Below are 22,570 nucleotides of genomic sequence, written 5' to 3'. Positions count from 1 at the left end.
CTACCGCAACTTTTCCCCTATAAAGAGGGCTCTTAGTGAATTAAATATTATCTACAGACTACTCGACCTAGATTTGGTATACCAAGATTTCTTTTCCATTCGAGAATTGGGTCCCACTATTCATAATACCTCCATTTTTTCTCTAGCATGCACCCAGTCTGTAAAGTTCTTAAATAAAATCAAAAATAAATTAAACGCAATAAGATGCTTTCAGAGCAGTATCCACTGTTTTTGGCATCTAAAGACGACCTGATACCCACAGTTTTATTTGGAAGGAAGTTTGATGACAGATTTCCATTGCGTGAGCAATGGAGCAATCCAGAATGCATGCAGGGAGGTTTGACGGATATTTTCTTTACCGATGGGTCCAAGAATGAAATAGAGTCTGGAGCCGGATAGTACTTAAACGATAGTAATAAGTATCACTATGCTATGGGGGAAATGGCAACTGTTTTCCAAACGGAAGTTTTTGCCATCCTGAAAGTAGCCGAATGGATAATCGAGAGGAGATGGAGCGGGAAACAGAGTGGAGTTTTCAGTGACAGTCAGGCTGCACTGAACGTCCTGGAGAACGGGAAGCAAACCTCAAAGATTGATCAAGAATGTAAGAAGAAGCCTAATTCTGTCGCAAGATAAAACAGGCTTGTAGTTATATGAGTTCCAGGACACGGTGTTCAAGGAAACGAAATTGCCGACGAATTGGCCAACCGTGGATCAGCGATTCCCCCACAAGGGCCAGAGCCAATAATCGGAATCAGTCCCGCAGGAATCATGAATTGGATTATGTAGGCAATCTTCATAAATAGCGATGGTCCGGTCTAGAACGCTGCAGAACTGCAAAGTGTTTTGTGACAAGTCCGAACAGAAAACTGTCAAACTTTCTACTAAAACTTAGAAGGTAACGCGATCGGTTGATGGTCGGTATCATTACAGGACACAACCCATATGGTCAGCATATGATCACCATTGGAATCTTTGAGGACCCAATGGAGGAGGCGGATAGCACTGAGCACTTTCTCTGTGAGTGTCCTGCCTTTGCTAGAGCACGGCTACTAGTTTTGGGTTCCGATGTCATGAGAATAAGTAATATTCGTTCTCTAAAACTGGAAGATATTTACAGATTTACCAAAGAATCTGGAAAATTCTCACAGGACTAACTATCTCTATCTCTGTCTCTATTCTTTCCTATCTCTTTCTCTGATACTTTTCTCATTCACTCCTTGACTATCTACCCTCTTTTCAGAGCTTTAAATAAAGGGTGTTTTTTTAGAGGTTAGGTTTTCAAGTTGGCACTACTTTTTTCGTATATGGTCTTTTTGACAGCTGTCACTTGATTTATGCTCAGTTTGGTTTCCCATTTCATAATGAATAGACTTACACCTGAACAACGTTTGCAAATCGTGCAAATTTATTACGAAAATAATGGTTCGGTTCGCGCGACGCATCGCGCGCTGCGTCCAATATTCGGTCGACATAATCGTCCATCAGAGTCACTAATTCGATTAACCATGGATCGGTTTCGCACCACGTTTGCTCTAGTGGGTAATACGCATCCTCAGAGACGTCGTACAGTGCGCACCGAAGACGCTATTGCTGCTGTGGAGCAGAGTATCGAAGAAGACCCGAATGAGTCCATCCGCCGTCGCGCGCAGCAATTGGAGATGTGCCCATCCACTTTATGGAAGATTTTGCGGAAGTATCTTGGTTTGCGGGCTTACAAAATCCAACTCGTGCAAGAATTGAAGCCGAACGACCATCAAGCGCGTCGCACGTTCGGTGAATGGGCCCAAAACGAGATGGCCACCGATCCCGATTTTCACAAGAAAATTTTGTTCAGTGATGAAGCTCACTTTTGGTTGAATGGGTATGTCAATAAGCAAAATTGTCGCATTTGGAGTGAACATAATCCACAAGCCATTGCTGAGACGCCGTTACATCCTCAAAAAGTCACTGTTTGGTGTGGTCTATGGGCAGAGGGAATCATTGGTCCATATTTCTTTAAAAATGAAGCCGGCCATAATGTTACAGTCAATGGAGAGCGCTATAGAGCCATGATTAATGACTTCTTCGTGCCTGAATTGGACGATGTTGATGTGGACGACCTTTGGTTCCAACAAGACGGCGCTACATGCCATACAGCCAACGCAACAATCGATTTATTGAAGGAAACTTTTCGTGAGCGCATTATCTGGCGCCGTGGACCTGTGGCGTGGCCTCCAAGATCGTGCGATATAACACCGCTGGACTATTTCTTGTGGGGCTATGTGAAATCGCTTGTCTACGCAGATAAGCCCGAGACGATTGACGTCTTGGAAGAAAATATTCGGCGCGTTATTGCTGACATACGGCCCCAATTGCTGCAAAAAGTGGTCGAAAATTGGGCCTCTCGGCTGGAATTTATTCGAGCCAGCCGCGGCGGCCACTTGCCCGAAATCATTTTTAAAACATAATGGCAAACCCTTATCTTTATAATAAAGCTAATTTCTGGCCATAACATTAAATTATATACGTTTTATTTCATCTTGAAAACATAACCTCTAAAAAAAACACCCTTTACAATTGGCTTTTTAGCCAGAGTGTTTTAGGAGCCACCAAATCTCCTGGTGGTCCTTGGCTCGTCCTTTTCAAATTTCATTTCAATTAAATGCACTAGCAAGCTGTAGTATAAAAACATACAAACAATGAATTCGTAAAGGTCAAAATAAAGATTTCCATTTCCATGGAGAGAAGAAAATACTTGTATTATAAGCAGACTAATTTGGCCGCAAGTAGATAAGAAAAAATCATGAGAATTGCTCAACCTCTCAAGAGAGAACATCTCGAAGATCGTGGCTTGTGTCACCGATCGGTCATTGGCTGTTAAGTAGGCATTCTTTTAGGCTAGGAATATTTAAGCATGAATACTGCAGAAGTTGTAGAGACGAGGAAGGGGCCTCTGTAGTTGTAAGTAAAAGTAAAAAAGTAAACAGTTAAACTTTCTCGAAAATATTTATTTTTAATAATTTTACTGTCCTTGACAATGGTTGAATGCACTTTGAAATGTAAAGCCAAGAGGTCGGCGAAATTTTGAAAATTGAAAACCTGACTATTTTAGTATTTGTGTGACGCAAGGCACCATTACAAGATTTCCACGTTTTGTTTATGTGAATTAGTTTATAATTATGCAGTTTCGAAAATACATAATTATTAAAATATGATTTTTATGAGAGTTGAATTATGACGTCTTACATGAAACAACAAATATCGCTAGTTTCCATCTTACGGGACTTCCCATCTATTATATGGATGTACGTATGTACTTGAGATAAGCGATAATGGCTCATATAAACTGTTTTTATATGAAGCTTTTTTGGGGTAGAAATGCACTCGAAAGTTTTATTATTGGCCGACTCTAACTTTGAATTAAAAATCGATTTCCCACGCTGGTATATAATTAATTAGTCATACAATTTTGTTTTTTGAATAACATTTTTATTAAATAAAAAAATTATTATGGGTAATGGAAAACATTATTTTGACTTTTACGCGCTCCATTGTTACTATTTTTATAGTGCAGCTGTTCAGTTCACAGGTGTCAAATATGATTGACATACGACGTCATTTGCAAAATTTATAAATCTTCTGATAGAGGGATTAATTTTAAGCCACTTTTGTATGGATTCAGTATTAAAAAAAAATATTAAAAAATAAAAAAATAAGTAAATATTTTACGTATTTAGCTAAATAAAGAATGGACACGAAAAAAACTAGTCGATTGTGTTTACTCATCGCTTGCGTAAAAGTAACTGTAATTAAAAAATAGGTATACATATTCATAGTGTCTGTTGCCATTATTCACTTTTTGTAACTTCTACGCATTCTTTAAAATGTGCTCGGTTAAGTGTGAGCTTGTGGAGAAAATTGTCAAAGCAAAAAACTTTGAATTCACCGAAAAGGTGTTAAAAAAGCTTAATAAAACCTTATCGGAGGCCTCAAAGTGGACGGAAAAAAGGTTTTGTGTCGCAGCCAAAAGCCAAAGAAGTGGAGTCATTATTTCGAAAAATCTTAGTCTTTCACTTCGAGATGCTGTAACACAGGTCCATATATCCAAAGGCTACATTAAAAAGTGCGCGTAAAGGTTTACGTTCATGCAAAAATATTGCAGCGCCCCATTGAAATTATAAATAAAGAAAGAGTGCTTAAACACGTGCGCGAAAATTATACAGTCAAAACATCCATAAATATGATTGTGTGATCATGGACGACGAAACATACGTCAAAGTAGACTTTAAGCAGATTCAGGGCGCCAAGTCTTATACTGCAACAAAGAGAGGAGGAGTCCCAGGTGCCTTTAAGCTAAAAATGTTGGACAAGATTCCTAAAAAATACCAAATTTCTGCCATGAAAACTCATTACCACGGGTACTGAAAGAAGAAATTTTTTTGAAGCAGTGTCTGCCAAAACTCTTCCTGGCATTCATAAAACAACATACAGTCTCGGCTCTGTTCTGGCTCGACTTAGCATCGTGTCATTATAGCCGCCTTGCTATGAACTGATATGAAAATCAGGTGGACAATATTGTTCAAAAGGACTTCAATCCACCAAACTGTCGACAATTGTGACCCATTGAAAAATGTTGGGAAATTCTTTAAAAAATTGCAAAAGTTGGAAAAAAAATTAAAAATGAAGAGCAGTTTAAAATGAATTGGCAGAGAGCAGTAGATACCGTACCAAAAACAGATGTTCATCGCCTAATGAGAGGAGTCAAGACTAAATTGCGCCATTTTGATTACAACAAAGCGATTTGATATGAGTTTGTTGTTTAACATGGGACGCTTAATAAAGAACAAAATAAAATAACAGTGGTTTTCATAGCTTAAATAATTTTATGATATAACGATTTTCGGCCGACCAAAATTTTTGGAGTCCATTCTTTAGATTCTTTTTTATTACAATTACGACGCTACATACATACATTTGTAAATAAATATGAAAAAATAAAGACATAAAAGTCAAATGAAGAAAATACATTAATATTCTCTTCTTTATTAAATTCTAAAATTATGATAGAAAATAAATAATAATTCACTGATACTTTTAATGAACTGAAAAACTGAAACTTCGCTCGAAATACTTATAATTAGAACATTATCTGCCATGAAAAAGCTCCTCATAAAACTATCTGCCGTTCGGAGTCGGCATGAAACTGTAGGTCCCTCCATTTGTGGAACAACATCAAGACACACACCACAAATAGGAGGAGGAGCTCGGCCAAACACCTAACAGAAGTGTACGCCCCAATTATTTTTTGTATTTTTTTTTTTTATTTTAGAACATTATTTAAATAAAATTTTCCTTAATATTATGTTGGGGAAAAAGAAATGTCGTATTTGTGATCGAAATTTGACGCTTTATTTAACGTACTTAGAATTATCTGATTCAAGTCAAATATGCCCCGTTTTGTTCGCAAACTTGTTGCCATTTAGAAGGCAACTTCATTATCCCCCCTTTATAAACGCGACACACGTGTGGCACCCAAACATCCAGCTTTTTTTGGAATCTAATCTTCTGCAAATGGTTCCAAACGGTTTTGTAGTCTACACCTAGTTCCTGACTAATCGAGCGAATGCTCACATGCCGGTCTCTTTGGATAATTTCAACGATTTTATCAGTCTCTACGACGATTGGCCTCCCAGTACGGGGTTCATCTTCGACATCTACTACACCAGAACGAAATCAATCGAACCACCGCTGTGCTGTGCGAATCGTTACAGTATCAGGTCCATAAACTTCACAAATTTTTGTCGCCGCCTTCGTTGCATTTTTACCTCTAAGGTAGTAAAAACGTAAAATATGACGAATTTCTTGCTTGGTGGACTCCATCTTTGACGCGCTATAACTTAATACATTACTTTTTCCCCAACCCAATATTAGTTTGGAGAAAAGTAAATCCAGCTCTAAACTTTCTCAGTAGCTGACTGTAGTGATCGATATCTCATAAAGTATCAAACAAATAATTTTAAGTTTATGCTCGTTGTCAAGGTGGCATTACATACTAAAAATCTCCTTTTGCTTTTTTTGTTTGTTCCATCCAGTTCTAAGTTACAGGGTGCTAACAATAGAAGTCAGCAAAGAGAAAATTCGGTAAATTTTACAGTTTTTCTTACAAAATGAAGAAAATGCAAGCCAGGTCGCTGAAATTGTGAATGGCGCCGATGCTGTAACGAGCAATTTTGGTTTCGTAGATTCCGTTCAGGCATTTTTGATGTTAAAGAAAATATCGAAAATGCCGATAAAATCACGAAAATAATCGAAGTTGACCGACAAACTTCTCGCATCTTTCTATTGGAATAAATATCAAAGGTCATGGAAACTTTTTAACTTTGTGTGAATATTTTTATTTTTACATCGCTCCATAAATTTCCTATTGGATTAAGTTCAGTTGACTCTGAACTTTTTCTATTGCTTTCTTACACTCTATTGAGAATAACTTCTCAATTTTCTAGCGAAATCACATTGTATTACAGTTTTGTTGATATAAATATATTTGGCTATGAAAAAACTTTGTATAAGTACTGCTCTCAAGCAACTTTGTGCATTAGCGGGTTAATAACAATTAAAACTTGTTAAAACTGAATCCTCAATCTATCAAAAAAAACAAAAAATACAAATGTTCTTGAATTAACAAATCTTACCTAAACTTGGTTATGAAATAATCATTACGAGAAGTGGCTGTCTTCAAAATACGCGATTTGCTACATTGTTATTTGTACAAATTTAGGTTAAAGCATACACGCTTTTACGACTAAACACTTTGAGCAATTTTTATGAAGTCATATATCATTCGTATAATTTTATTATACTGGCTAAATAAACGAATAAATGTGTGCGTATCAGCACATTGTATATAAAATTTAAAGTTTTCTTCTCACATCCAAATGCCTCACCACCACTATCAACGCCAATCGAAAATGTTAACAGAAATTGTCGATGTTAGTACTCATACACTCGTACATTCACTCGTAGTATGCAGATATGTTAGCGGTCGCGGCACTTGGTCGTGCAGCAATCGGTAAGTCAGGTTGTTGTTGATGATAGGTGATGATTATGCAGGTGGTGTTTGTTGGAGTGATGGAACACGATGGCATTACTGATGTTGACGATGATGGTGATTACACTGATGTGCGAGTAGTAAAGTGTCGTCTTTTGACTGAGAGCGATAATTACCCCTCGATTAACTTGCGTTCTCATATGAAACTGTGTACACACCTCTGCGTATGTGCACTTGTGTAATAGAGTAATGTATGCCTTGAGAGTATTTGATTGGAGTACAGGTAAAAAGTAAACTTGTATGCATGTGCTGAAGTAGTGGTTCTAGTAATTTTTGATAACCATAGGACAGCTGGTTCATAAGTGATTTGTATCTTATCAGTATTTAAATATTGAAATCGATTTGTGCCGTGCAACTAAATCAACTGAAGCCGTTCATGTTTATTTCCACACAAATGTATGTATATATGTATTTATCTTCATATAGGTATATGTATTCACATAAATGTGTGTATGTATAGTTGTACATATTTAATTAACTGTTTTCTAGCAACAGGTGCAAAAGATATTTTAGCACGCGACTAGGACTTGCGGAGTGCTAAAGTACAAAAATGCAAAACAAAGAAAGGAAAATATACAAAAAATCAATCAGCAACGTCAACGTGTTTGCTCTTCTTTGAGCCAATAACCTTTGCAACAGAAATTTTGTAAATCTTTCTTTACTCTTTTCATGAGTAAACGTTTAAAAATCCACGCACGTAACAATACAAATACAAATATTTCTATGCGAAACTGCATATGTATGTATGTATGTGCGTGCAATGTACCTACAAAGCTATTATGCCGTCGTCACAGCAGTATCTCATTTTGCCACCGTATTGTCTTGCGTAGATAAAGAGCAGATATGTATTATGGAAAAAAGTAAAACGATCTCTTGTCTACAAATATTGAAAATATCAGCAGCATATCAACTATTCCAGTCAGTTGGTGATAGCCGACACCTTGGCTAGGTGTTGAGATAAAGTCAAAATGGAGTTGGTGATAAGCTTTTGGGGAAGGTCAAACATATGTATGCATCCATATATTCTTCCTGCTGCTTAAATTTGCTTTAGTTGTCTTAAGAGAAAATATTACAATTGATGAAATGGCGAGACCGAACTTTATTTAACAGAGCCATTTTTTTATGAAAGTGTCGTGGACATAGAGATCATATGCATGGACACTGCTTAAAAATCAGTTGTTATTTTTTTATTTTCGCTATATTGGCGGTATTTGCACTGTCAATGTTAACCCACCAAGCAACGCCCCTTTCTAAAACTTTTTAAAAATCGTATTACTTTCTTTGATATCATCCCTTATACCCAACTTGACCAATTTTTAATTAGATTTGTCGGAGTATATCGACACTGTACATTTTCGCACCAAATAAATGATAAGCCGGCTTGAGCTTAGATAATTATTATTCTTCTTCAGTTTTTTTGTAAGACTAGGTCCTATTGTTTCTACGAAAAATAATGCAATAAGTCTTTAAAAATAAAAATATAATTATTGCATTATTCGGATCGGTATCCAGACGTCCAACAGTCGGGCCAACGCGTTGGTGGTCTTCCTGAAGGTTGTTATATTTTAAGTTGATCACAACCTTTGCCAACCTATCACCTCCCATTCTCTTTACATGTTGGTTCCATTCTTTTCTTCTCTTGCGGCTCCATTTTACTCCGTTAGTGATTTCGCACATTTCACGTACCTCCTCTTTACTAGTCGGTAGAGCACGGGTTCGAAACCCAGTGTGGGCATGAAACAACAAACGATAGAAAAGGGGTTTTCTTTTAGTGATCGGCCCACATCAGGCAATGGTAAATCTCCGAGTATATCTCTGCCATCAAGAAGCTCTTCATAAAAAAACATTCCCTTCATTTGTGGAAGAACATCAAGGCGCACACCACAAATTGAAAGAGAAGCTCAACCAAACACCTAACAGAGGTCTATGCGCCAATTATTGGACTATGAGGCAATTTATTCCGACATTTAAGGAGCAATCAGATTCCTAGGCTCGCTGATTGTCCGCACGGAAGTAATTGGGAAGTGATTGACCTTCTTTCGATTGCATCTGAATACTTTGATATCAAGCTCATATGAGCACCTAGTCAGAGGGTTTTTCCAGAAGTGAGGTGATTTACCCGCGCAAGTAGTGAAATCCCATCCTTTGACTATCTGTAGTCAGAAACCCATCCCTTGACTATCTGTAGTCAGCTCTTAAAATAGGAGTACACCAACTTATAAAGTCGCGAGGCGTGGGTGTCCTCACGGGTCACCGTCCGTGAGGTATGCATATAGGGAGAATTAGCATTACTTCGAGTCCTTTTTGCGTCAGCTGTATGGAGGATGAGGTGGAATCCTCTCCCTACCTTCTTCTGCCCCGTTCTCATGGGACTAAGATTTAAGCATATTGATTCTCATTTCTTTTCTATGCCTACCGATATAGCACGCCTTGATATTAAAAATGCACTTCTTCAGCAGCAAAAAGCGGCTAACACAATCGCAAATCAATCACCGTTCGTAATCCACAAATACTCAACTCCTTCTCTTTCTCCCCACCCTCTTCTCTCCCTCCTTTCCGTTTATCGGTTGCCTTCTCCTCTTTTCCTTTGCAATGGTATCACAAAGTATGAATTTGATTTCTTGGTCCAAGTGGACCCACTTCCTTGATCAACCATTATATCCTAACCTAAGATAAACTCAGGCCGCGATTTCCTTCTACTGAAACGTGAATCGGAGGCAAAGGGGAATAAACTCACGATGGTGGTGGATCCATGCAGTAAAACTTGGCATTACAGCAGGCTCTGGTTTAACTATCTCGACACTTACTACTCCACTGCAGTGCTTTCGCGGGTCTTAGATTGTGTATTCTTGGCTCTCACAGTTTTGGTACGCCTGCGGAAATACCAGGTTTGTATTTAAACGTCCTTGCAAGTTCGATGAACAGCACACTGCGGTCAATACAACAGTAACAGTAACTGTTCGGTCAATCATCGCTAACTCACCACAATCGCCGCTTAAACCAATACAACCACTATGGACGAATTGATCCCTCTTATCCTTGGCGGTACCATTTAAAAGTGCACAGATTCGAATATCCGTGCATGAAACATCAGAATGAAGAAAAAGTTGTTTCTAATAGCGGTTGCAGCGGCAGGCGATGACAAACATCCGAGAGTTTTTTGCCATGAAAAAAAAACTCCTCCTAAAAACCATTTGCCGTGCGGCATAAAACTGTAGGGTCCTCCAATTGTGGAACAATATCAAGACGCCCACCACAAACAGTAGAAGCAGCTCGGCCAAACTCCTAACAGAAATTTATGCGCCAATTATTTATTTTTTATTTCATTATCCTTGACGGCAGTTAGCTAACTTAACCTAACCTAAGAGGTAAGGAGCGAGTGACTTGGATAGCAACAAATTGACTACAATATTTTTTATTTAACGAAAACTCAATTACTTTCTAAACAGCAGAAGAATAGATAGCATATTTTCAAATAAATATATTATGTTGATAATTACAGTATATTACATGACTCCATTTTCGATATGTGTGAAGTAGTAATGCCATTGCCCTGGCCCCCAAAGCAACTGATTAGAGCAATGCACAATTAAGTGCGAATGACCTCGAACTGTATTAAAAACCCCGCATTTGTAACTTTACACATTTTTCGTGAAAAATCAATAACTACTTCAGAGTATTAAAAAATACAATAATATTCTTACCCTTGCAGGGTAATTTCATAGCTCGCATATAATCAAAATACGTTGCCCTCTTTCGTTAAGCCTTTTTGTGTAATTTTCATGTGTTTGTTTGTCATGACAAATTAAGGTGTTGTCTTTTGGTTGGTAAATACTTTCAATCATTTTTGAAGTTCAAATGTTTTCTTTTCTTTTTTAGCTGCAACAATTTTATGTGCAAACTAATATATAAGTAGTAGGTGCTGTGCTTGAATAAAATACAAACAAACCTACACATTTAACGGTGCGACTACTAGGCACATAAATATTTATTTAATAAAAATATTCAATGACGTACGGATACATATTTTGTATGATCTATTGGGGGAACTTTAAGGTTGCGAAATGCAAGTGCGATGTGATTCATTTTCATTGCTTAAATTAACGCATTCACTCATCGTTTAACACATTTAACAGACGATTTTTAGGCACTACGCAAAAGCCTTTTTGAAAGGCTTTTCTTCGAAGTCATTTTAGCTAAAACCACCAAAACGCGGCAATCACTTTTTTTATCATTTAGGCGAATTTATACTTTTTTGCAGTTTCTTAGCTCTTTCGCATAATTTTCCCAATGACGAGGATCGACTCTTTTTCTGCTATTGTCAAAGAATTGGAAGGCATATCTGAAGTCCTTGGATTGTAATTTACTGAGCGGCCGTAGCAGCCGAATGGGTTGGTGGGTGATTACCATTCGTTAGTGCTTGGGTCGCGGTTGCTCCTCGGTAAGCAACGGAAACCCTCCGAGCGTATTTCTGCTTTGAAAAAGCTCCTTCTAAAAAAGCCAGCTGCTGGTATAAATCTGTAGGTCCCTTTGTAGAAAAAAATAACAAATCAAACACCCAACAAAAGATGTGAGTGTCATATTCTCTCATTATTGGCAGAAAATAATCGTTGAACATGCGCCGAGAAAAGGTATCGTCCACAGAAATTGCTTACCCTCGACAATTTTTAAAATTATCCAATTATTCCACCGTTTGACAATGTACACCAAACCGTCGCAGGACTGCCATCTGGCTGTTGATGATTTAGAGATATACCTATTATAGATAAATAAAAATAAATCCTTTAGGTGACTTCCATTTAAATGAAAATGGAAAAATGAGCTATATGAACTTTACGACGGCATAGACATAGCGCGGCGAATTAAGATCCAGCGGCTTCGTTGAATGGGTTATGTAGTCCGGATGGATACAAACGCTCCGGCTCTGAGAGTATTCGATGTTGTACCAGCTGTTAGTAGCAGAGAAAGAGAAAGGCCTCCTCTGCGTTGGAAAGATCAGTTGGAGAAGGACTTGGCTTCACTTGGTGTTTCCAACTGACATCGGATACCACGAGAAAAATGACTGGCGTACTTTGTTAAACTTAGTCAAAATTGCGTAAGTGGTTAGCACGCCAATCGAGAAGAAGAGTTAAAGTGTAAGATCGTTCCTCAATATTTCATGCACAATCATTCTCGGAGGTACCAGAGCACCCGCTCTCTTGTGCATGAATTGACGCGGTTTATTTATCGTGCAAACTTGCAGCGACATGTTCAATATTTTCATTTGTTCTCGATTTCTGACTGTGCGCCGGCCGTGGGCTGGTTGCCTCCGAACTTGTTGCTCGACACCTTTGAGCCCTTAAACGAATCAAAGCTTCCCTTCGGGCATCACATAAACTTCGAATATTGTAAGGTGACCAAATTTACGACGAACAGTTGTATACGAATCATTGGCTTTGAAATACGCTTCGATTGCGAACACACGTTTTTTACCCGCCCACTGCGACATCATGACCAAATAACCCGCACGAATAACGTAGCCAATGCTGTCCGCTCCCCACTAATACGCTCATCAGTTAGAGAGAAACTTTAAATTTAAAACCTAGCTCTGCCACCGGACACCCTGTAGATATATGTCTATTTCCTCATTTATTGAGCTTATATCTCCAGTTAGAACCTAAATTTTTTCCCTCAAATTATTAAAAAATTTCAAGCTTCCGTCTTACTTTTTGGGTTTGCCAAATTTTTAAATTCTTTTATTGGCCACAACTTTTCTCGCTTCCCTTTCTTTTGTCAATGTAAAAGCCGTTCTTTCCGTTCTCCTTTTTTTGAAAACAATTTTATTGATTTTTAACGCCATTCGGCCTTTTCGCTTTTTATCTTTGTTTCGTAACTGTAAAAAGTCAACTTTGATTTCCGATCGACATCGATGAGTCGAGCATCCCAACATAGTCTGCACTAAATGAAATGTTTGGCATGACGCCTTTGTTGGTAGGTGCGAATGTCGTTACCAATACTGTAGGCATTACAAATACTGTAGAAATTTTTTTGCTTCTCGTTATTAGTGTTGTTACTTTTTTCCTCAACGTCACTTCAACACACTCATTACCAGTACTACTTAGTATAAAGGGGAATTGAGCGCGCTTTGAACGTACTGTATATATACACACATACGTAAGTATGTACCGTTGTATGCATGTATGTATATGTATATGTAGGTGTGTACTTGGAATTCGGGCTTGAAATTCTTAACAACAATTTCCTTTGCTTGCTCTAGAAAATGAAAAGTGAAAAATGTTGTTGACATAAAATTGTAGCAGCGTACACAACAACAATGCAACTCAACATCAGTTGTTTAATGACAATGACAATCACTACTATATACCAATACCACTATTATGACAATATTTCGAAGACGACCACATGACTCTACAATATCAACATGATTTTTATTGTCGGTGACAAATTGAATTTTTTGCCGCCAAGCTAAACGTTTTTGTAGTTTACCGCTGCAGTTGAGAATAACACTCTGAACCTGGCTTGTGACTTGTGGCAATTTGTGACAACATACACTAAAGTACAACCTAATACATGGATATGGATACATGCATGTGTGGGTACAGTGTTCTAAGTTATGAAGCTCCCTAATGAATTTCAGTTTCGAAAGTGGGTCAAAATGGCTCAAGTTCCGACTAGATTTTCTTGTATTTAAATTTGACTAAAAGGGAAAATGAAAGGAAATATATACGACCGCCTTGGTCTAGGAGGCAGTGTGCACACTTCTATCACATATTTTTTTCGACTTGGCGATCTTCCAAATCTAATCTTGAAATCTACTGCATTTTAGTATGCAAAATTTGTCTCTTTTTGTCTGGCAACATTTGATCAAAGTACTGAAAAAAATTAAGTGCATGTCTAGCGAAAAGGAGAATATTTGTATTGAATTATTATTTACGAGTAGTAACTTAAGTCCATGTATGTGTAAGTTGGTGGTGTACTCTCTCCCCTACTTTCTAGCATCGTGGTGGACTCTCTTCTTAATGATCTGCAGGAAATTGGACACATCCACGCCTATGCAGACGATGTGTGCGTATTAATCTCAGGACGATCACTTGAAGTTATATGCAATAAAATGCAGGTAACTCTAAATAAGATTGAGTATTGGAGCGAATTGCAAGGTCTTTCGGTGAGTCCTACAAAAAGTACCTTAGTGCTTTTCACTAGGAAACGCAATATGGAAGGCCTGCTACTATTCACATTGAAAGGGGTAACACTGCAACTGTCTTCTGAGGTTAAATATTTAGGAGTAATCCTAGATAGTAAGCTTACCTGGAAGAAGCACGTCGAGCAGAAGGTCTCTCGAACACTAAAAGTCTTCTGGCAGTGTAAGAGAAGCTTTGGCAAGACATGGAGTCTAAGGCCGGTGATAGTACACTGGCTGCACATCACCCTGATTAGTAGTATTGTGGGAAGCCACAATGGTAAAACCCCGAAACAGGCTTGGGTATCGCAGGTGCCATGAACACGACATCTGGTGATGCCCTTAATGCCATTCTGAACTTGCAACCTCTAGATCTTCAAATTCGAAAGGAAGCAATGAAGCAATGAAGGCGGCGTACAGGCTCAAGTTTAACGGAGTCTGGGGAAATGAAGTAAGCACTGGCCACTGTCAGATATACCACCAGTTGTCGGTGCGGTGGACAATCGGTAGGAAGTATGATGTTTTGATCCCATATAGAGATCAATGGTTAAGTCCAGAGAACCTATTAACGGGATATCAGCCACTTTCTACACCGACGGATCCAAAACCAGTGATGGAAGCGGATCTATATGGTACTTAGACAAAGACACTAAGTACTCTATGCCACAGGACATAGATGGTATTCCTTACGGAAGTCTATGCCATCTTGAATGTGGCGTATATGGCTAACAGTATTGGAATTTGTAGTGACAGTCAAGTTGCACTGAAGCCCTTGCTAACCCACGCTGCTCTTCGAAGTTAGTCGGAGAATGTAAAACAAAACTGAACAGTGCTGCAAAACACAACAAAGTTAGTCTTATTTGGGTGCCTGGACATTGTGGTATTACAGGGAATGAGTTAGCTGATAAATTGGCAAATGAAAGCTCTGCAAGTATGCCACTAGGCCCTGAACCCTTTCTAGGTGTCAATTCCGCATCGATTCAACTATGGATTGACGACTTCATGAGGTCTACCCACAGAGGTCGTTGGTCTGAGTTGAACTCGTGCAGAGTAGCCAAGTGTTTTGTGAAAGAACCAAAGAGGAAAATAGCGATCTTCCTCTTAAAACTCAGCAGAAAGGACCTGAGAGTACTGGTGGGCTATGGCTACTATGGGGGTCGTGGCTACTATGGGGCATATGGCTACTATTGGGTTGCGATATACTGAGTATGGATAAAGTTCATACTCTTCCTCTTCCGGATCTCTTAAAATTCATCAAGGAGTCCAAGAGATTTGTGGAAGAGTGACCTCAAACTAATTTATCCGTCTTACCATCCACTTTTTATCTTTCCTATCTTAATTCTTTCTACTGATATCTATCCGGGTGTAGTACAATTGTCTAGTGATTGAGTTCTTGGACTTTTCCAACCCCCCATAAATCTAATCTAAAGCCGGTTAGGCCATAAGCGATTTTATATGTACTTGCTAGGGAATTGTGTATTGGTGATGACTTATATGTACCCTCCAATGACTTAATTAGTTGTACGTGGAGGTATATAACATTTCATCAAATAAATTTTAGTGGCTTTCTAGTCGAAGAAAAAACTTTTTGATGATGCAATTTAAAATTTCTTGCAACTTTCATTCCTCACCTTTAAACCTAACCTCAAACGAATCTTTTTTCCTGGCTGAAGACAGCTTTTTCTCATACAAAATCTGGTAGAGAAAAGTGCACAGACATCTGCTACGAGTGCTGTTCCTACACCTCTCTGTACTCGATACCAGTAGGGGAAACTGGGGTATATTTACTTTACTCTTTTTAAGTGAGTTTCTGTTATTTTATTACTGTGATCAGTGAATAAATTGTGAGGTGGATTCAATAAATATTTCAAAGTGATAAATTGATTTAGCTTAAAAAGAATTAAAAATTTATGAAATTCTTTCCCTCTTTTTGAAAAGAATATAATTTCATACACAATTTTTTCTTTCTTTATTTCTTTTTTTGTTTTGAGAAAAATCCAAATTGATAAAAAAAATGTATCTTCTACATCTTTTTGTAACTTCCATCTAAACAAGCGTTTACATTCAAAAATTTTAAGCTCCATAGATTTTTCCAAATCACAGGTACAAATATTAGTTTCCTTCCTAGGTTTCCCCCTGTTTTTTACAAATCAACTTAGAGAAAATAAAGCACTGTTATCGCTGACAAACGGCAGTGACGCACTTTTATGGGTTCGTTTAACGAAAACCCAACGTCAGCATGGGGATCCTCCACAATCCGATCGGTTTGTACCGGCAGTTGAGCATTTGAGGAGTTTAGCACTTGCCAAATGGTTTTTTTTGTATTTTCTTTGCCTCTTACTTTCCGTTTGCTTGTGTTACAAGTTGACTGTTTTATGACCGGAACTTGGGTCACGCTTTCAAATATGCAAAAACAAACTTTGTCGTCAATGACAACAAAATAAAAGCAAGAACTATGCAAACAATGAGACTGACATAGTATATACAACACATATGACGAACTGAGTTGAACAACAACTACAACTATAGCGACTTCAAACTCGACATCGACTCACCCACCACATAAATGTCACACCTGTTAAAGTATTTGACCGTTGCCTCATTTTGATTTTGAACTTTGTTGCAGATGGAAGCACAGACGCAGCAACAATTGCAACAACAGCAGGTGCTTGTCAAACAACAGCAACAACAACAACAAGTGCAGCAACAACATTTGTTGGTGAATATCAAAACGGAAGTGAATAGCGGAGAACCTCAAGTGCCCGCTGCGGCGACCCCAACACTGCAGCAACAACAAACGGGAGCATCGGCTGTTGAGGACCAACAGCAAGTTGCGCAGGACTTACACCATACACAATCCGCGCAACAAACACAACAACAGCAAGCATCACAGCAACAACAGCAAATTTCTAGTCAACCAAAGTCGCATACCCCAAATCAACAGCAAGAGCAACAACAACAACAACAGCAACAGGCACAACAGCCAGCCACATCAGTGGCCACATCGGTTGCGTCCATCGTCGGTGCTCAGTCGCGCTCCAGTGAGGATTACAGCATATCTTTGCCGCGCAGCACCCAACATCGACGGATATTGACTACAGCTGGTACATTGTGAGTACAAAAAAAGTTTTTTATAAAGAACATTTTTTAAATTTCTTTGCGATATCAGAATATCAGTGAATATTTTCGCAGAATCTTTGACTAGTGCAAATGTACAGCAAGGAAATTAGTCAGCGGAATATGTTTACCCTGACCCTTAAGTGTAAATACTAAAAAAAAAACAATAAAATAAATTAAAAAAAACACCAAGAAGTGCTTTTATATGTAAATAAAATGACGCAGGCCACGTTCAATTTACCAAAAGTGAAGGCAAACTATAAAATCTTCTGTAGTTTTTACACAACTTGTGGATCCAATGATCCGAGTGAATTTGTGCGTAGCTACTATTGATCCTGGCCCTTGGATTCGATACCCACTGGGCACACAAAAATCAAACAATTGAAAAGTGTTTTCTAAAAGCGGTCGCCACTCGGCAGGCATTATAATAAAATCGGGCTTCTAATAAAAATCAATTGAAGTTCGGCGGCGTCAAAAAACAGGGCCTACAGTTTTTTTCCATGCAGATGCACACCACAAATTGGAGGAGCAGCTCGGCACTGGATGCGTCAGATGTACTTGCCCTGGCCGCTTCTAATTCTTATCTCTATAATTTTTTCTCATATATGCCCCGTTGTAAAATTATAAATACTCCAATATTTTTTATAAAAGTATAGCTGAAACAACAACAAAAACCATTTAATGCAAAGCTTCATATTATATTTTGGACAACATTTTTTTAAATTTCCATTTTTAATCAGATTTGCTAGAATTTTTCGAGGTATTCAGTTTTATAGCCCATTGAATTTCAGTATATCAAGGCGCAAGTTTCAAGTGACTCCAAAATACCGCTGTTTTTTGCCAATTTTTTTCGCGAGGTGTGACGCCTATTCTTCCATCAAAAACATTCGCTTCAATTTCTTTATATGGAAGAAAAGCCCTGGCGTCGTCAACAACAAAAAATGTTTAACCACATTTATCTCCTCCTTCTTTTCTCTTTCCAACTCAACCACAGCGAGGTCAGCGATAATCGCGAGGGTGACCAGCCAGACTCTCAGCCGGAATATCATCACCATCAGTCACCCGCCGATTATGTGGTGATGGCACCGCGCAATGAAGATCATCCACCACCAGGCACCGCCGTCTACACTTACACTACCACCGAAAATGGCCAACAAATTATTTGCACTGAAACTGGCGCAGCCATCAAGCTCGAGGATACCGAAAAAGATCAGCAAGCAAGCGCGGAGGCACAACAACACCACCAACAACAGCTGCAGCAGCATCAGCAACTATGTGCGCCACCCGGCAGCGGTTACGGCGATACGATTGTTGTATCCGCCGCAGCATTGCATCAACACCAGAATTCACATGGTGTCATCAATGCGTCAGCGCATGGCGGACATCCGGGCGCAGCATTGCGCTTCGATCCGGATGGCCGATACAGCAGCGTCCTCCAAGACAACGGCAATGGACAAACGATTTACTATGATGCCACAGTAGTGGATGCTGCCGGGCATCCCAGCGAAGCAAAAACGTTTACCGATTTGGGTAATTCAGAGTACTATGCGGGTCCTCCGTCGTACGCACTGCCACCACCCAATAATTCCATTTATAGTGTACCGGGTCCAACACAGCTGATATGCAAATCGGATCCGAATCTAGGCGCTATACGCCAAACTGGGCAATTTCAGTCCTTGATTGAGCCGAGCATGCAAGAGCAGTCGATTTGGGCGCCGTCAAATGTGGAATTCTCTGGTTATGTAAGTATGCCGTATGAATGTTTAGATGTATGTATGTATTTTGTTGTTTCTCGCCAACACTGCGCACATAAAAAATTGGCACCACCCATTTCGTTCGTTATTCACCTAACACCAAAATTCTTTGCCATCTTTTGCCTCCACCCTATCGGAAATCTTATAGAATACCTATCATCATCAGGTAGTTGATGACTATGGCGCAGGCAATATGACTGCGACGCATTGGCCAGGCGCGGGCCCAATCACCGCTTACGAAACACCCCTAGCGCCAACCATCTATGAGTCGCCCAAATGTGAGAACTGTGGCGCGCACTATATACGCAAAGGTAATGACTTCTACTGTCCCAGTGGCTGCAATCAATTGCGATCGACGCATGTGCGCATACCAGCGCGTCAGGCCAAGCCGAAAGCGCCCGCCAACGCCAACAACCGACGCACCGGCGTCACCTGCGCCAACTGCAACACCAACACGACGACACTGTGGCGACGCAACAACGACGGCAATCCCGTGTGCAATGCCTGTGGTCTGTACTTCAAGCTGCACAACACCAACCGCCCGCAATCGATGAAAAAGGATGGCATACAGAAGCGCAAACGCAAGCCAAAGAATAATGGCGGCATGACGACTATGAAACCATTGCCTTGTAAGTATGCGCCTGCAAGCGTAAAATTTTCCATTCTCCAAACAAAAATTGGCTCACTCACTCGAACATAAATAATTTTTCTCACACAGCGCTTCCAGGCATGCCACAGAACGTGACACTCATGACACCCAACGGCACGATCTATCCCTCGCAAGTGCCAGCTTTAAGTTTGTCCATGAATGGCGGCGGTGGTGGCGGTGGTATTGGTGGCGGTCCGCAGTCTGTTTCGGGTGAACTACATGACATGTCCGTGAGCGGTAGTGGCTCAGCTGGCGCCGGCGCTGGCTTAATATCGACCGGAGGTGTGGGTAGCACTGTGGTGGTTGCTAGTGGCGCGAGCAGCTCCGTCACCGGAACGGGACCGCGCAGCGTATCGATCGTGCACCATGTGACCGGCGACAGTCAGTCACCCTACCACAACCCACCATCACAAAGTCAATCGCCACATTTATCCAATCCCTCACCATTGAATCGACAGCCAATTGCTCAGAGGTGAGTGCGAGCAGTGTGATTTGAAAATTTTTTTGTTTTATTAATTTTTATTTGCTATAACACTTTTAGTGTCCAATCGCTTGAAGCCACACGACCAGCTAACGGCGAAATACCAACTAGCGTTATAACGCGCACTGGACTACCAGAACGCTCCTCGAATAATTGAGTGGCCTTACGTCATTCATAGAACCCACTCCAACGCATCAACTTTCCTTCGAAATGAATTTGGCAGCTTGAGTCATGAATTGCTTGTGTTTGTAAAAATATTGCTTACTACTTTACGATAAAAAATTAGCATAACGTAATAACGAAATAGTAATTTTCTTCAATTTGCTTGCCTTTAGCTTTAAAAAAATAATTAGTATAACTTAGTGCCAAAAATAGTGTTGTCCACAAGTACTAGAGAATTTGTGCAATACAGTTAGAGTTAGACAGAATAAGCTATACTTACGTGCTACTTATGGAATTATGATTACTTATTTAAAATCGTTTTGTAAATGACTTGTAATTAATTATGTACGTAGATATAAATATTTTTCGAAAAAAACCCAGTGAGTTTACTTTAAATTTAAAAAGGAAAAGAGGAGAGAAAACTCACAAGAAAAGGTCATTCCGAAAAGTACTCTATGTCAAAGGTCTTATATTCGAGTGTTTACAGTAGTAATGCTCTAATTTTTTTTTGTTTTCAGCTATCCGGTATGGAAATTATGGTATAGTTGGGAATACATTAAGCGCAATTGTTATATGGGGATGTTATTGAAGTGGTTGAATATTTCCACTGAAATAATCCTAATTAGTGACCAGCACCGCTTTACTTCCACTGTTCTCGTGTGATGAAGACTGTTTTTTTTTGTTTCTAAGTGAGATAAATTTAGTGAGGTCCAAGTATAGCAGCTAATTCTTTATCTCGATGTCTGAGATCTCATTAATTTGCTGTAAGAAAGGCTTACCGAAGGCGCGAAGTCGTGTCCTAGCTAGCCTACATAAGTAGTGGAAAAGACTTTCCTTTACCCCTTCCGCTTGACAGCTTCGGCAGATGGGATTGAAGGGGAAGTTGAGTCTGGCTGCATGATTCCCTACCTTCCAATGACCTGTACGGGTTGCAGTAATGCGTGAAATGTTTGGTTGAGAACATCCTAACAGGTAATTCGTCCTTTGGATTTTGTACGACGGTCAAGTGTTTTTTTGTAATACATGTAGTTAATCGCTTCCATCTTCTTTCGGTTAAAGCATGATAGTGTGAAGCAATGGATGCTTTTATTGTGTTCAGTGGGGTGGAGACTGCCACCGCCTCTGCTATGCCAGGTGTCGAACCTTCTCTTGCTAGCTCATCCGCTATCTCATTACCCTGTATGTTCCTATCACCGGGAACCCATATCAGAGTAATTTCAAGCCAATGACTAAGCAATTGCTCTCGACACTGTAAGACTAGTTTGGATGAAATGGAGTTGGAGTCTAAGGCCTTGATAGCTGCTTGACTGTCGGAAAAGATAGCTACTTTTGCACCAACTTCCTTATGGAGTTTAGTGATTTACATGCTTCTCTGATCGCTAACAGTTCTGCTTGGAACACGATGGCATAGTCAGGAAGTCGAATTGACTGAGATAGGTTGAGCGGCTCCGAAAGGAAGCCAGCTTCCACACCACAGCTCGTTTTAGAACCGTCAGTGTAGATTTCAATATCGCATCTTCCAATTACCTTCCCTTTGCCCCCTTCGGCTCTCGGTGGAAAACGTAAAATAATAAAATAATCAGAGATTAAATATTTTTACCTTTCGACTCGAGGCCACAAAACCTTTTAAATTTATTTATTTTAGCCATTTATGGTAAAAATTTAATAATTTTCAAGAGCGTAAAGGAAAAAGATATAAAGGACAAAACTAAAGGGTGATCAATTTAGAGGTATCGTATTTTAAATTGAAATAACATAACGAAAATTCAAATTGATTGGGCAATCTTTATTAGTTTTGTGTGGAACCAATTTTGAATGACTCGCGACTCGCTGGATGACTTCGGTCGGTATCTCGTGAATAACTTTAGTAATGTTGGTTTTCAATGCCTCAATCGACGAAGCTGGTTTATCCACAAGGCATTTAGACTTTACATACCCCACAAATAAAAGTCCAAAGGTGTGATATCGCACGATCTTGGTGGCCAATCCACTGGTCCGAGACGAGAGATAAATTGCTCACCGAAACGACGACACAGTCAATACATTGTTTCACGGGCTGTATGGCAAGTAGCGTCATCCGCCAACTTGTTGGAACCAAATTTTGTGGAGATGTTTTTCTTGACTGGCGCGATAACTG

General features: G+C 39.4%; 1 protein-coding gene across 3 annotated transcripts in view; it reads left to right on the top strand.

Annotated features, from left to right (window-relative positions):
• Positions 1-20,781, top strand: part of LOC128868168 (box A-binding factor) — a 30,534-nt gene extending 9,753 nt beyond the window's left edge. For 2 of the 3 annotated variants that reach the window (XM_054109981.1, XM_054109975.1), the window contains exons 2-6: positions 16,897-17,381; positions 18,382-19,129; positions 19,290-19,770; positions 19,860-20,262; positions 20,332-20,781. In XM_054109981.1, coding sequence (XP_053965956.1) covers positions 16,897-17,381; positions 18,382-19,129; positions 19,290-19,770; positions 19,860-20,262; positions 20,332-20,428 — 2,214 coding nt within the window. In that variant the 3' untranslated portion in view covers positions 20,429-20,781. The remainder of the gene's footprint in view (positions 1-16,896; positions 17,382-18,381; positions 19,130-19,289; positions 19,771-19,859; positions 20,263-20,331) is intronic. The other variant, XM_054109989.1, reaches the window with a different exon arrangement.
• Positions 20,782-22,570: the final 1,789 nt, after the last annotated feature.

The sequence above is a fragment of the Anastrepha ludens genome, chromosome 2, assembly GCF_028408465.1.
Source record: "Anastrepha ludens isolate Willacy chromosome 2, idAnaLude1.1, whole genome shotgun sequence".
Lineage (NCBI taxonomy): Eukaryota > Metazoa > Arthropoda > Insecta > Diptera > Tephritidae > Anastrepha > Anastrepha ludens.
This window is presented reverse-complemented; position numbering and strand designations above follow the sequence as displayed.